This window comes from Rana temporaria, chromosome 1 (genome assembly GCF_905171775.1).
Source record: "Rana temporaria chromosome 1, aRanTem1.1, whole genome shotgun sequence".
NCBI classification, from domain to species: domain Eukaryota; kingdom Metazoa; phylum Chordata; class Amphibia; order Anura; family Ranidae; genus Rana; species Rana temporaria.
The window spans coordinates 181,677,783-181,693,997 of NC_053489.1; the positions used below are offsets into that span (position 1 = coordinate 181,677,783).

At 41.5% G+C, this 16,215-nt stretch overlaps 1 protein-coding gene across 9 annotated transcripts in view; it reads right to left on the reverse strand.

The window, feature by feature from the left end:
* Positions 1-16,215, reverse strand: part of CLIP1 (CAP-Gly domain containing linker protein 1) — a 193,397-nt gene that overhangs the window by 59,523 nt on the left and 117,659 nt on the right. For all 9 annotated transcript variants that reach the window (XM_040347206.1, XM_040347249.1, XM_040347253.1 and 6 more), the window contains 2 exons: positions 9,129-11,876; positions 5,684-5,821 (listed from right to left, as the gene is read on the reverse strand). In XM_040347206.1, coding sequence (XP_040203140.1) covers positions 5,684-5,821; positions 9,129-11,876 — 2,886 coding nt within the window. The remainder of the gene's footprint in view (positions 1-5,683; positions 5,822-9,128; positions 11,877-16,215) is intronic.

The following is a 16,215-nucleotide window of genomic DNA, read 5'->3' on the forward strand; positions in this document are numbered from 1 at the left end:
AAAGTTCGATTTTGGTTTCATCTGACCAGAACACCTTCTTCCACATGTTTGGTGTGTCTCCCAGGTGGCTTGTGGCAAACTTTAACCACTTAAGCCCCGGTCCAATATGCTGCCTAAAGACCCAAGGGGTTTTTACAGTTCGGGACTGCGTCGCTTTAACAGACAATTGCGCGGTCGTGCGACGTGGCTCCCAAACAAAATTGGCGTCCTTTTTTCCCCACAAATAGAGCTTTCTTTTGGTGGTATTTGATCACCTCTGCGGTTTTTATTTTTTGCGCTATAAACAAAAATAGAGCGACAATTTTTAAAAAAATGCAATAATTTTTACTTTTTGCTATAATAAATATCCGCCAAAAACATATATACATTTTTTTTCCCCCTCAGTTTAGGCCGATACGTGTTCTTCTACCTATTTTTGGTAAAAAAAATCGCAATAATCGTTTATCGGTTGGTTTGCGCAAAATTTATAGCGTTTACAAAATGACCAGTTACACTTACCGGTAGCTGGATTTCTACGATGTCTTACAGGACGGCACGCTGAGAGTAGACTGGCCACCTGACAGGAAACACAATCAAAAAAAGAGGTTAAAAAGGCCCCACCCTTCCCGTGTGCCTCAGTTTGTAGATAAGTAACCGCTATTAGAACACGGTCCTAGGACCTAACAAAAAATAACTCCGGATAGCAGTAAATAACAGGGAGGGAAGTAGGCCTGCCGTCCTGTAAGACATCGTAGAAATCCAGCTACCGGTAAGTGTAACTGGTCATTTCTCCCTAGTCTTCCAGGACGGCACGCTGAGAGAAAAACAAGCAATCTTCGGGCCTACCTTAGGGCGGGACCACCGTCTGTAGGACCTTCCTACCAAACATCAGATCTTGCGGTGACAGCAGTTCGACTCTGTAATGTCTGACGAACGTATTCTGGCTTGACCAGGTCGCCGCTTTACATATTTGTTCTATGGAAGCTCCTGCTCTTTCTGCCCAGGAGGCTGCCAGTGATCGGGTGGAATGGGCCTTGATAACAGGAACTGGCCTACCCGCTAAGGTGTAGGATAAAGAAATAGCCTGCCTGATCCATCTGGATATAGAAGCTTTCGTTGCCTGCTGACCCTTTTTCTGACCAGAAAAATTAACCAAAAGATGAGGGGAATTCCTAAACTCACTTACCCTCTCTAAATAAATCAAAAGACAACGTCTTACGTCCAAGCAATGAAAAGTAGCCTCCTTCTCATTCTTGGGATCTGCGCAAAAAACGAAGGGAGGACTACCTCCTGGGATCTGTGGAATTTAGTTGCCACTTTGGGCAGGTACAGAGGATCCTGACTCAGTACCACCCTGTCTTCAAAAACCCGAAGAAAGGGTTCCTTAATGGAAAAAGCATGCATGTCTCCAACTCTTTTGGCAGACGTGATAGCCAACAAAAAAGTAAATTTAAATGAAAGTAATTTAATTGGAATACTATCTATAGGTTCGAATGGTGCCTTAGATAGCTGATTCAAGACTAGGGAGAGGTCCCAAGGGGGAATTCTAGACACTTGTATAGGGGAAAGTCTGTCCCTAGCTGTCAGAAACCTCCTAATAAGAGGATCCCCAGAAAGGCTCCTGTCCAAAAAATAGGACAAGGCCGTAACTTGGACTCTCAAGGTCTTAGTGGCTAAGCCTAGGTCCACCCCATCCTGGAGGAAATCCAGGATGGCGGGGATGTCAGGGTAGGAGATCTGTTTCGCGGAGCACCAGCGCGAAAAGACCCCCCAAATTCTCGCACCTGGCATCCTCGTCCTCTTCCTCCGCCTGGCTTTCCGCCAGGCCCTCGTCCTGAAGAGTAACCTCAGAATCCTCGGAGTCAGAGGAAGGAGCCTTCCTAGTTCGCTGGCGGGAACCCAGCCGCGCAGAAGTGGATCCCTCCTGGGACGAAGGACCAGGCACAGGGGGATCAGACTCCCTACTTTTCAAGGAGGATTTAAAATCTTTGAGAGTGGCAAGCATTTCCGACTGCACAGAAAGAAAATCCTTCATGATTTGCGAGGTCTCTTTCCCAGCTAGTTTAAGGATACACTTGGAGCAAAAGGGCTTGTTATAGTCTGTCGGGAGTTTATCATTACAATTCCCACATTTCTTAATTTTTTTAGGGGGCTTAGTAGATCTACTGGCTTCCCCCTGGGCAGAAGGATCCTCTCCTAAAACATAATGTAAAATAGAAAGGCCCATTAGCAACATACTCTCACAGCTGAGGTTTTACAACAAGGGGGGGGGGCAGTGCAGCCATTCCCCCCCCCGAACACAAGGAGGACTCACCCCGGGTGGACTCCTCAGCAGCCAGGTCTATCAGACGATCCTCCATGATGAGGGCGCCCGGCCCTTCTCTCTCCCCGGCTGCGTGTTGCTCTGCCTCTGCTGTGCTCTGCAGCGAAATGCGGCATCCGTCCGGTGGAGGCCGCCATCTTGCCGAGTGGAGGGGCGGAGTGACGTCACGACGTCGTGCGCGTCATCAATACGCGCCCAGCAAGTGATGGCGCCGCTCAGAGCGGCGCCCAGCCCAGCCAACACCACGCTGCAGAGAGGGAAGTCTCCCTGTAAGGTAGGAGGGAAGACAGGGGGGGGAGAGAGGAACGGCCGCCTCAGAGCACTAGGGAAGCCCTGCTAGCTAGGAGGCTCTGGCGTCCAGGGAGGCACTCTTCTCAGTTAGCACTTTCAGCCTCCCTGGACCATAAAGAAGGGACACCCCCCGGGAAAGTGCAAAGCACCTTGACCGGACCCAAAAGCACCCAGTACCTGTGGTCTAGACTCCGGGGGGGGGACCACCAGCCCCAGGCCTTAGGTCAGGTGAAAAATAAAAAACTGTTTCGCTGTAGGGGAAACACAATCAGAAACTGAGGCACACGGGAAGGGTGGGGCCTTTTTAACCTCTTTTTTTGATTGTGTTTCCTGTCAGGTGGCCAGTCTACTCTCAGCGTGCCGTCCTGGAAGACGAGGGAGAAATAGGGGATAGTTTTATTGCATTTTTATTTTTTTTATTACCAATGGCGGCGATCAGCGATTTTTTTTGTGACTGCGACTTGACTGCGGACACTTCGGACAATTTTGACACATTTTTGGGACCATTGTGATTTTCACAACAAAAAATGCATTTAAATTGCATTCTTTATTGTGAAAATGACAGTTGCAGTTTGGGAGTTAACCACAGGGGGCGCTGTAACATTTAGTGTTTACTTAGTGTGTGTTTACTACTGTAGGGGGGTGTGGCTGTAGGACTGACATCATCGATCGAGTCTCCCTAATAAAAGGGATCACTCGATCGATGCGCCGCCATAGTGAAGCACGGGGAAGCCGTGTTTACACACGGCTCTCCCCGTTCTTCAGCTCCGGGGAGCGATCGCGACGGAGCGGCTATAAACGAATAGCCGCGCCGTCGTCCCGGATCGCTCCCCGAGGCTTACCGACCGCCGCATGTAGCGGGGGGGGGGGTCCCGATCTGACCCCCCACCCACGTCAAGCAGAGCACGTACAGGTACGTACATGTGCCTGTCCGTGCCATTCTGCTGACGTATATCTACATGAGGAGGTCGGCAAGTGGTTAAACGACACTTTTTATGGATATCTTTAAGAAATGGCTTTCTTCTTGCCACTTTTTCATAAAGGCCAGATTTGTGCACTATACAGGGACTGATTGTTGTCCTATGGACAGAGTCTCCCACCTCAGCTGTAGATCTCTGCAGTTCATCCAGAGTGATCATGGGCCTCTTGGCTGCATCTCTGATCAGTCTTCTCCTTGTATGAGCTGAAAGTTTAGAGGGACGGTCAGGTCTTCGTAGATTTGCAGTGGTCTGATACTCCTTCCATTTCAATATTATCGCTTGCACAGTGCTCCTTGGGATGTTTAAAGCTTGGGAAATCTTTTTGTATCCAAATCCGGCTTTAAACTTCTCCACAACAGTATCTCGGACCTGCCTGGTGTGTTCCTTGTTCTTCATGATGCTCTCTGCACTTTAAGCGGACCTCTGAGACTATCACAGTGCAGGTGCATTTATACTGAGACTTGATTACACACAGGTGGATTCTATTTATCATCATTAGTCATTTAGGTCAACATTGGATCATTCAGAGATCCTCACTGAACTTCTGGAGACAGTTTGCTGCACTGAAAGTAAAGGGGTGATTAATTTTCCACGCCCAATTTTTCAGTTTATGTCACTGGTTCCAAAAAAAGTGTCAAAAATGTAAAATAGGTGTCCGATCTGTCCGCCGCAATGTCGAAGCTCCACTAAAAATCACTGAAAGCTGTCATTACTAGTAAAAAAAAAATACCATAAATCTATCCCCTATTTTGTAGACGCTATAACTTTTGCGCAAACCAATCAATATACGCTTATTGCCATTTTACCAAAAATATGTAGAAGAATACATACTTGTTTTTTCTTGTATTTTTGTGATCATAGCAAAAAGTAAAAAATATATATATATTTTTTTCAAAATTGTTGCTTTTTTTCAGTTGATAGGGCAAAAAAAAAACAAAAAAACGCAGAGGTGATCAAATGTCACCAAAAGAAAGCTCTATTTGTGGGAGAAAAACACCAATTTTGTTTGGGTACAGTGTCACCGTGCAATTGTCAGTTAGAGCGGCGCAGTGCCGCATCGCAAAAAAAATGACCTGCTCATTGAGAGGGAAAATCTTCGGATCCTTAAGTCAAGTCAAGCTTTATTGTCATTCCACTACAAGTGAGGACATACAGTAGCACAAAATAGGTCATATCTCACAGGGCCACGGTGCTACATACGAAATCATTTTTTTCTAAATCTATACACATCTGGGAACTACGTAACTGTACATATACTGTGTATTTCTAAGAGTCTTTGTAGCAGCAAGTGTTTATAAAAAGTGTCTAGTGCAGATTCAAGAGTAAAAAGGGGGAAGTGAGACGTTCCTGGTTAAGTGGATAACATTTTTACTCCACCTTTCACATGCAGCACATCTTAACCATAAAATTCTCATATTTGTGAAAATGTAATTCAATAAACCTAATAAAAGCAATCGATTAGCAATATAGCATTCTTAAACTGCATTAGATTGGAAAGTTTAGAAAATGTATCAGCGACTTAACCCACTGTGCATTGGTCCCCTTACACAAAAGGCAGGCTAATGTGGCGTCTGCCTGCTCAGCAGGGAATCGGGTCCGCTGATCCCCACTAAGCAGGTGGATGGCTGGTTCGTGTCTGCTCCACATATGCAGAGCAGACACAGATAAAGCCCACTCCCCTCTATGGGTGGTCAGGTGTAAACAGACCACCTGTCTGCAATCTGATCCACCAGATGGAAGGGGAAGGAATCCCCATCCATCTGTTTGTAGTGGACAGGATGTTTGTGGGTGTCAACAGACACATGTTCATTGAAACCTGCCGTACCATAGGAGGAGACTGGAGGGTCTGATCATGTCTGCCTGAATAACTGAGGGGCAGACCCGATTGGTCCACTAGTGTGAAAGGGGCCTTGGGTACCACCATCAACTTTCACAATAAAACACACAAAAACCCCTATACATTTTTGTAATGACACTCTTCTACAAACAAATATACAAAAATCTTTAAATCATCAATGAAGAAAATATTTTTAATTGACTACCAAATTCTATTCATTTTTTTGCCCATGATGTTATAGATATTCTTTATGGGTGACAAAAAGTTACTCACTTCTTTTTGTAGATCACTGTGCAATTTCTTTAGCTCTTCCATAGCAGCAATTGTCTCGACCCTCTCTTTGGACAGTGCATTTTTCTCTGCAGTCACCTGCTCAATTTTCTGGCAAGCTTCTTCTGCAATTTGTGAAACCTACATTTAACAGTAGGGATTGCCGGTCACAAGGGAAAAGTGGCTCAGAAGAATACAACACTACTAAAGGTATGGTGTCTTACCTCATCAACATACAGGCAATTGCTTAAAAATAAATACAACAAAAAAAGCACACAACACAGCTAGATTAAGGTAACCCCATAAGCAGAGCATTTCCATACCCACGCTGAATATGCAATAATAACGGTTCTGAGATGAAGTGGATATATAAACCAATTCTGTTTGCAGAATTAGCAAACAAATTCCAAATTTAACAAAAATCTAGCTTTATGGCTGCTCCTCTTGCAATGCCATCAGCATGTTTTGACCACTACACAGATAAACCGTGAGAGCTTTTGTATAATCAGTAATGGGTTTGGTGGTGCACTTAACATATCTAATCATCATAGGAAAGTGCATAATTTACACTTCTCTGCTACACCTTCTGTATGCTTATCTTGTTCATAAACCACTTTGATCAAGTAAACAGCCCAGTTTAAACAATTAATAAAAAAAAAAATCCATCTATAAAGCATTGTCAAGCTCACACCATTTTTTTTTTTGGTGTACCTGCCATTACAGAATTTAGGCTACTTCTGAAAGCTTTTAGCTGCCTACCTAGCATGATCATGTTTTGACTTTAATGCTTTTCTGAATGACTGACCCATAACTCAAAGAGAATGGATTTCAATACTTTTCTGACACCTATGTGCTATATGTTGATGCAAGAGACAGCCAGACAACTAGCTTTTTCAGGAAAAAGGCCATCAGAAGCCTATAAATTTCATTCTGAAAGAGGAACTTCAGTCTGTGAGAAAAAAAAAAAAGTTAAAAGTCAGCAGCTATAAACACTGTACCTGTTGACTTTTAAATATACAGTATATGCACTTACTAGTCTGGGGATCCAGCGCTGTCCACACTCGGGTGAGTTTGTTGCCAGTCTTTTGGCCCCCAGCACTGCCATCTTGGATGTGGAAAGCGGACTCCCCATGAAAAGCGCTGCACTTTCTCAATGGTCCCATCTTCTCCTGGGACCTGTGATGTGTCCCAGGAGATTGCAGGAAGAAATGGCAGGGTGAACAGTGAATACAATAAAAAAGTTGACACCTTGACACTGTCTTTGGTGGTTTTGAAAAAGAAGCAGCATTATTTTCCGATTGTCTGACCCATGGGCTTAACCACCTTTGAATGCTGTACCCAACACGTGGAATCAAGAATACAGCAGATGTTGTGAATATGTAGGTTTGTTACAAGTGGGTATAACTTGAAAGCTATAGTGACTCAACTAGGATACTGCATGGGATGTCAGACTGTATATGAGCAGACTTACACTGGGCACAGTGCATACAGGCACACGTACAAAGGATAGCACTGACTGAAGTTTAAGTGGTTGTACACCCGGTACAACCGCTTTTACCTACAGGTAAGCCTATATTAAGGCTTACCTGTAGGTGCTGGAAATATCTCCTAAACCTCCACTGTTTAGACGATATTTACAATAAAGCCATGTGCCCATGTCTACAGCACATGCGCACTTTAGAAAGGGCAAATCGTGCCGTTTCTAAAGGGGTCATGCCGGGACTGGCTTCTCCTGCGCGAATGCCGGCTCCGGCTAGTCACAGAGCCGGAGTTCGCGGCCACGGAAGGAAGAAGGGTGAAGTGGGGACAGCGGTGACATCACAGGCTTCGGTTTCAGGTAAGTGACACAAAATGGGCTCATTATGCTTTACCTTTGCAGGGAAATAAAGGGTTTACTTCCTCTTTAAGTAACAGAATGGCCAACACCAACTGTGATTAGGTAAAGTGACATCAGGAAAATAAATTACTGGGCTGAATAACTTCTTAATGTATGAAAAGTGGTGATGTACGAATAAGTCATAATAAAAAATCATGACTGGACTGTACGACTCCAAGCCATACATTAAACACGCCTATATTCACATGGTATTTGGACTTTCATCAGGAATAGGAACAATCATCTAGATGACTGTTGGGGCAGAAAATCCTATATGGATTTAAATACATAGGGGTATATTCACGTACCTTTAGGCGGGCTTAGCGCATCTCCTATACGCTACGCCGCCGTAACTGAGAGGCGAGTACGGTATTTTCAAGGATTTTGCCGCCGAAGTTACGGCGGCGTAGCGTATTAGGGCCGGCGTAAGCCCGCCTAATTCAAAGGTTGAAGCTGTGGGCGTGTTTTATGCATATTAACTGTTACCCCACGTAAATGACGTTCCGTGGACATATCCTAGTGCGCATGCTTCAAATGACGTCGGCGAATCGTCATGCTTTCGACGTGAACGTAAATTATGGCCAGCACCATTCACGGACGAGTTACGCAAACAACTTAAGATTTGAAAAAATTAACGCGGTTCCGACGTCCATACTTAACATTGGCTGCGCCATGTTTTTGGTGGTTTATCTTTACACCTGAAAACCCCTTACGTAAACGGCGTATCTTTACTGCGACGGCCGGGCGTACGTTCGTGAATAGGCGTATCTAGCTGATTTACATATTCTAGTCGTAAATCAGCGTACACGCCCCTAGCGGCCAGCGTAAATATGCGGTTAAGATACGAAGGCGTAGGAGACTTACGCCGGTCGCATCTTAGCAACATTTAAGCGTATCTCAGTTTGAGCATACGCTTAAAGTTGCAAAGGCGCGGATTCAGACTTACAACGGCGTATCTACAGATACGCTCGTCGTAAGTCTTTCTGAATCTACCCCAATGTAACCTGTAACATCGAGCCTTAGGTTCTCCTAATGCAAGCATTTTACATAACTAACAATGCACATTGACTAATCAGTAATAAGAATTGTGTGAAGCACAAAAAAAAACAAAAAACTAAATCAACAACTAGACAATGAAATTGTAAAGACTGGAAAAATTTTTAAAATCTAAGTTTGATTTCCAAGACCTAGTTTCATGCTGTAGATCATTTAATACATGCTTTGGATTATGAAAAAAAAAAAAAATATTTGTCAATGATAAGTAAAAGTAACTGTGAATAAAATCCACAAAATGGATCGACAATTATTGTTTTACCTATTACACATTAAACACATTATGTGTTAAACTATGTCCCATTGCAAACTAGTAAATATGTGCCTGTGATTTTATTCACAGTTTGATTGTATAAAAATTATTTATCTATTGAAAAAAAATAAAAAATTAACCATTCCTCCAATAACCTGTCACCGTGAAGTAGTAAAGTGAAAAAGCATGCAAGTGCAGGTGAACATTCAGTTGACCCTGAAATTAGTGCTCAGTGTTAGTAATTTTAGTACACTTCTCAAGTATACCTCATGAATTTTTTCTTCTTGGCTCTTCTTCTCAACCTGAAGCTCATCAAACTTCAACATCAGTTCCTGTTTTTGATCCAGCATTGACTGGTACTGAACCTTCAGCTGCTCTGCCAGACCGGACACTTCCAAGTTGTCTCTGGTTAATGAAACCACTTGTTCGGACAGATTGTTACACTTCTTCATGGTAGTCTCCTTTTCTTGTAAAATGGCTGAATGTGTGCTTTCTAGGTTTTCATGTGTGGATACCAAACAAGACCTCTCTTGACGCAGCTTTTCAAACTCCTTTTCTGTAACTTCATGCCGACTGCGAAGATCTTCCAATTGCTTGTAAACACCATTATACAAATCTTGCAGCTCTGCCTTTGACTTGTTTAGAGAAGCAACATTCTGCTCTAGTTCTTCCAAGTTGGAGGAAAGTCTGACGCTCTTGAGTTCTAAGCTCTCCCTTTCCTGGGTAAGAGTGTGGAGAAGATTCTCTACGTTCTCTTTCTGCTCCAAAAGTTTGTCATACTTACACTGAAGCTCTTTACTTTGAAATACTATTTGATCTTTTTCTTCCTCCATGTTGTTCAAACCTTCCTGGAGTTGTGTACATTTTAGTTCCAGACATTCTTTTTCATTCCTAAAAGTATCTCTCTCTTCAATTAACCTCTGCTCAAAATTTGTAACGTGTGTATTCAATTCATTGCATTTTTCCAGTAAGCACTCCTTCTCTTTTGTCAAGAACTCCTTGTCATTACAACATTTATTATAATCCTCAAGCAAAGACTTTTTTTCTGCTAAATTATTATTAAACTCTAATTTGAGAGAAGCTTTGTCATTCTGTGTTTGTTCCAATTCTAATGCAAGGCTGTTATTAGTTCTAGTCAATTCTTCAATGTGTTTATTTGCTCCCATGACATCCCCATTTAGTGAGTCAATCTTTGTTAACAGATTGCTTTTCTCTTGTAACATCATAAGGTTTGCAGACTCCAAACACTCCAACGTGGCCTTCATGCTGGATAGGTCACCAACCATCAATTCCTTTTCGGATTTGAGCTCTGTGTTTTTCACCTTAAAGGCATTATTCTCTGCAGACATGGATTCAAGTTTTGTTTCTAAATCTGAAATCTGTAGCATCACCAATGCCTTTGCACTTTTTAGATCATTAAGGTCACCTGTCAGTTTGTCTTGTGCAAGCTGAGCCTCTTCTGTGCACCTCTGACATTTAGCCACAAGCTCCTCATTTTGCTTTAACAGATGCTCTATTTCTGCTGTCTGCTTCCTCTCAGAAGAAAGTAACATCTCCTTTTCTTGTAGAAGGGTAACACGTTCAGAGTCCGATATACTACTACTGGTCTTAATTCCTTCAAGCAAGTTTGTAAGACCTTCCTTGGAGACCTGAAGTTCTTCATTTTCTTTCTGTGCCCTTTCAAGTTCTTTTCTAACTGCTCTTACTTCAGTTGTTAACTCATTACAATTAACAACAATTTTTTCATTTTCTTGGAGCAATTCTGTAAGACTCATGCTTAAGTCATTTTGCGTCAGCAAGAGTTCATCCCTTTCAGCAGTTAGACCTGTGGTTCTAATCATTAACTCATCACGCTCAACAATTAAAGTGGAAAGCTTGTTTTCAAGCACCAATGTTTCTGCTACAATATTTTCCTTTTCCGATTTAAGGGTGTATACCTCACTGGTAAATTCTGCTTGCTTCCTATCCATGTCTTCTTTAAAAGATACAAGTTTCCGACTAAGGTCTTCCTTTTCCATGCAAGCAGAATTCTTTTCATCTATGATGTTCTTTTGATATACTTCCATCTTCTGCTTTTCTTCTTCAAACATAGCACAGGTCTGAAGTAATTCATCTTTTCTAGCCAACAATTCTAGTTTTTCTTGGATTGCTTTATTCAGCTGTGATTTCACCTCATTCAGTTCACATTCCATACAACTATGTAGAGATGCTAGGTTTTCTTTCTCTTTAAAAACATTTTCTATATCTGCATTTAGATTATTTTGATATATCAAAAGATTTTCTCTTTCCGACTGGACATCTGCAATGGTTTTGGTCAACTGCATGTTTTTATCAACTAAAATGGAATGCCTGCCGTTCAATTCTATAAACTTCTCCAACGACAAGTTTTTTTCGATTTCAAGTCCATCCATAGATTTCTGCTTATTCACAAGTTCTTCTCTTGTGCACTGGAGCATTTCCAGAACTTCATCCTTTTCTCTGGCAAGAACTAATTTTTCTTCATTAAGCTTGACCTCGTTTTCCTGCATTTTCTGATATTTGTTTTGCAGCTCTGCATAATCGGAAAACAGAGCATCATTGGTTTTCTGAAGTTCTGACATACTGGCATCCATTGCAGTAACAGAAGACCGCAAGACCTCAGAATCCATGCTAAATTTAAGAAGCTCTTCTTTAGCACTGTCTAAATCAGCTATTAGTTTTGCTTTTTCATGTGCTAATGTTTGAGAGGTGCTACTCAAATCATTGCATCTTGTTTCAAGATCCTGCTTCTCATTTGTAATGCCATCTTTCACTGCTTTTAGTTCTTCATTGAGTAACAGCAGCCGGCTTTCCTCTTGCTGGCATCCATAAACAGAAGATTCAAACTCTAAAATCTTTGTCAGTAGAGAATCTTTCTCCAGCTTTAAAGCATTTGCCTCCTGGGCAAGCATGTCCTTTTCCTCTCTCAAAACCCTCATCTCTTCTGTTACAAGTTCAACCTCTTTCCTTTTGGAGTCTAACATACATGTTAAAGACTGAAGGGATAAAGTTGGGAAGAAGGAAAAAAAATGAAAATCAAGCACAATGGAGACATGGAGTAAGTGGAGATTTAGCAACTCTATGTATTAACTGACACACCGAGTACTGAATCTTAAACAAAGTCAATGGTAACGGTTTTATTTTGGATACTGAATGAGGGAGGTGTTTTTCACTGTGTAATACCATGTTCCATTTAATGGTCTTCAGGGAGCACAGGGCTGAGCTGGGATAAAAGGGCTTTCACTGTACATTGCATGGCAAAAGTGTATATGAAAGTTTTAAGACCGCATTGGGTACAAAGCCCATTTTCAAATCACATGATGGTTTCTTTTGCACTGTCGGTGGGACAACTCCACCATAAAAATTCCTCTGTAAACATTACAGAAGATTTCATTTGGGGAAGAGTTAAAGTTTCTATCTGACCCCACTGGGGATATATTTCCTGCGATGCCCATACAGGAAAATAGAGGGTATTTCTGTGACAAGAAGGTACTTCCAGTGATTCTAAAAGGCAGGTTTTTTTATTACTTAATGCATTTCTGAGCCCCATCTCAAGCCACGAGTGCCTCGGCTGTCTGTGACTCTCCCTTCTGATTGGCTGAGACAAAGCAATGGTGCCATTGGCTCCTGCTGCTGTTAAAGTGAGAGATAGAGGGCAGGGACAGGTCACGGCGTGTTTTAATGGGCAGCTCGGCTGCCCCCATAGCAATCTGCTTGCTGTGGGGGCACTTGACAGGAGGGAGGGGCCAAGAGAGCCAACGAGGGAGATGAGAAGAAGAGGATCTGGGCTGCTCTGTGCAAAACCAACTGCACAGAGCAGGCAAGTGTAACATGCTTGGTATTTATTTTATTTTTCTCTATTAAAAGGACATACCACTTTAAAGCAATAAAAAAACCTTGGTCAGTTTTAAGCTTTACTTACTCCACTAAATGTTCGTTTTTTGTTTTTGTGTCTGTCCTAATTGAAGAAATGTCCTTACAGGAAGTAATGTTTAAGCTCGCCACAAGCTGACAATGTAGCCAGGGTTCTGGCTTTAATACCTTTTCATGTCCTGTGTTTTGAACTTTACAGTAAGGGGAAAAAAAAAAAAAAAAAAAAAAAAAAACATAACCCTGTCTTTCTGTATTCAAAAAGAAAGTCAAGCTAAATTGCTAGGAGTTTAGCTTTGAATCTACAGCATCACCCTACAAAATAAATATCAGTTTTGGCAAAATTATCCCTTATATGCAACTTGGCCCAATTTAAGGTCTCAGAGTAGACACTCCCTAAAATAGTTTGTGGTACATGCGACAACTGCTCTGGTCATCACAAACAAATAGTTTGTGCAAAACAAAACAGGGGTGATCAAATAGCACCATAAGAAAGCTCTATTTGCGTGAAATATATATCTCCATTTGCGTACATTATTGCATGACCGCGCAATTGCCAGTTAAATTAGCACAGTGCTGAATAGCAAAAAATGCCCTGCTCATGAACGGGGTAAAGTTTCTGGAGCGCAAGTGGTTAAGTACTCCCTAGAATGATTCTCAGTGCAAAATATTTACATATCTGACAAAAGATCATTATGATAGTTATGATCGAAAGCCACAGCAGTTACTGGACACTTTCTATAGGGTTTTCGTTGGGTCCTCCCTATCACTGTGGAGGCATTAGCGTTAACTGGCTAGTCAACTGGTAGGAGCAGTTTGTGCGCAGGATGCCATTCTGCTACTGGGGAGTGTACCCGGATGGACCTGTAAGGGGTTAAGTGAATATGTTTCCTTACTTTATTTAATCCCCTGCATTACCATTCAGGTGATTTCCTACCATGGTGAGAACAGCATGTGAGGAAAAGCTGAACAGGCATGCAGAAAACAAAGAACCTGAAAAAGGTTCTAAAAACTTTCACTGAAAGTGATTTTGTTGCAGATTATATCCCTCAGGGAAAAAAATATGAAATGTAACTAGAAAAAAAATTATAAATATATATATATATATATATATATATATATATATATATATATATATATATATATATATATATATAATTATTATTATAAAAGTTCTTCATTCATAGCTTTCTGAAATAAAGGGCAGATACTCTTGCACAGCTCACTGGTCATCCTCCAATTCCTGGCTTTATTAGAACAGAGAAAATGCCATTCTCTTGATAATTTAGATGCAAAATATCTTGCACAACACCTGTAAACTCATCTGAGGCTCTATTCTTGATATCTATCACCAGCTCAGTTATGTGCTACTGAAGGATTAAGGAATTGGCATTGGATGCATGAATAGTTATTGCAAAAAGGGGCAGGGGGGCTGCAGGTCCATAATTTGCAGTGGGACGAAAGGTTTGTAGCCAACATAGTAATAACATGAAGCCAACACTGTACATGTATAAAGCGGTAATAAACCCAAAACCAAAGATGTGATATATTGTAGCTTACCAATTATTAGGTGTGTCGGTTGCATTCGTTTTCTTTAAGGCTTTCTCCCCTTTGTTTTCAACTGGTGACGTGGCCAGTAACACACCTCCTATAATAGTGTACCCCCACCCTGGATCACTGAGCCCAGGGGGCATCTTTAGACAGTAGCAATGTCAAGTTGGGGCAGGGGAGTGTTAGATGTACTACCGGATTTAAACACAATAACAATTTGGAGCTGAACTCCAGCTGACATTTTATAAGCAGTTACAGCAAAGTTCTTTTCCTTTTGGGATAAAGGTTTTACATAAACGCTGAACATTTTAGGCAATCCTGTCAGTGTTAAATGGTTTGTCTTATCCCTGTAACTTGATACATTTGTAGAACAGCTTGTTCTTTTGAAAAACAACAAACTTAGGCCGCGTACACACGATAGGTTAAACTGATGAGAACGGTCTGACGGACCGTTTTCATCGGTCAAAACCGATCGTGTGTGGGCCCCATTGCTTTTTTTTAACCGAAGGTTAAATAACCTAACTTGCTTTAAAATTTAACCGATGGATTGCTAACCAATAGGTCAAAACCGATCCTTAGTATGCAAAACCATTGGTTAAAAACCCGCCCATGCTCAGAATCAAGTCGACGCATGCTTGGAAGCATTGAACTTCGTTTTTTCAGCACGTCGTTGTGTTTTACGCCACCGCGTTCTGACACGATCGGTTATTCAACCTATGGTGTGTACGCATGACGGACATCAGTCAGCTTCATCGGTTAACCTAAGACAACTGTCCTTCAGACCATTTTCATCAGATGGACGGATCGTGTGTACGAGGCTTTACTGGCCGCCTCACCAGGTGCAAATAGAATAAAGCCTTAAAAAAAATTAAAAAATGAACGCAGCCATCAAAGCCAAGAATTGGTAAGCTGCAATATAATGAATGTTGGCTTTTTGGTTTAATACCACTTTAACTAGATAAAATGGCAAATTCTTAGGCAACATATTGTAGTGTGTCAGTTCATACATGTGGTATTATGAAGCAATGCAAAAATAAAACAGTTTAAAGCACCCCACAAGACAACAGGAACACAAAATACCAAAAAGTAACTTAAGGTTATGGAAATGAATGGAGAAAAATGTTAGCTCTGCTTTATTAAAAACTTTATAAAATTTGCAGTGATCATGCTACGAGAGGTGTAAAGGTCTTTTAGGAATATTTTCATAAAGCTCTTTCTTCGGGTTTTAACTATATGTCGGGTACCAGTGGATGTGTTTGATCAGCTGCCTTGGAGGGCAGGAGAGACATCAGTGGTTTACAAGAGAATGTCTCCATAAAAAGTACCGGTCACTGACCATCGTTTTCACAAAAAAAAAAAATTTAAAACTACCCCTTTCCCCCCCATGCTTACACTCAGATGCACATGTAGGTCCAGCACACATACGCATAGTGACTGTACCACATATGTAAGGTATCGCCACGAATGTTGAAGTGAGAGCAATAATTCTAGTGCCATAGAATTCTACACTGATAACCAGCAATGGCTTTTAATGTGTTGCTTATGACCAATTTTAGGCAACATACTTTTACAAGCGTTTCCATTTTGTAGGCGTGCGCAATTTTAAATCTTGATATTTGGTATCAATTTACTTGACACAACATATTTTAGTAAATAACTGGGTATTATTTTGTGTTTGTGTGCACTTTAAGTAATTTTACCTGATAAACCGCTGCGCAAATAATGTGTGACATAGAAACATTCCAATAGCTACCATATTCTCCAGGTCCTCTGCTTTCAGAAAATATTTAACGTTTGGGGGTTCCAAGTAATTTTATAGCAAACAAAATGCAGATTGTAAATGTAAAAGATTGCCTTAGTAGGCAAGTTGTTTAAAGTTCCCTAGCACTAGGTCTTGTACTAGAACTACATCAG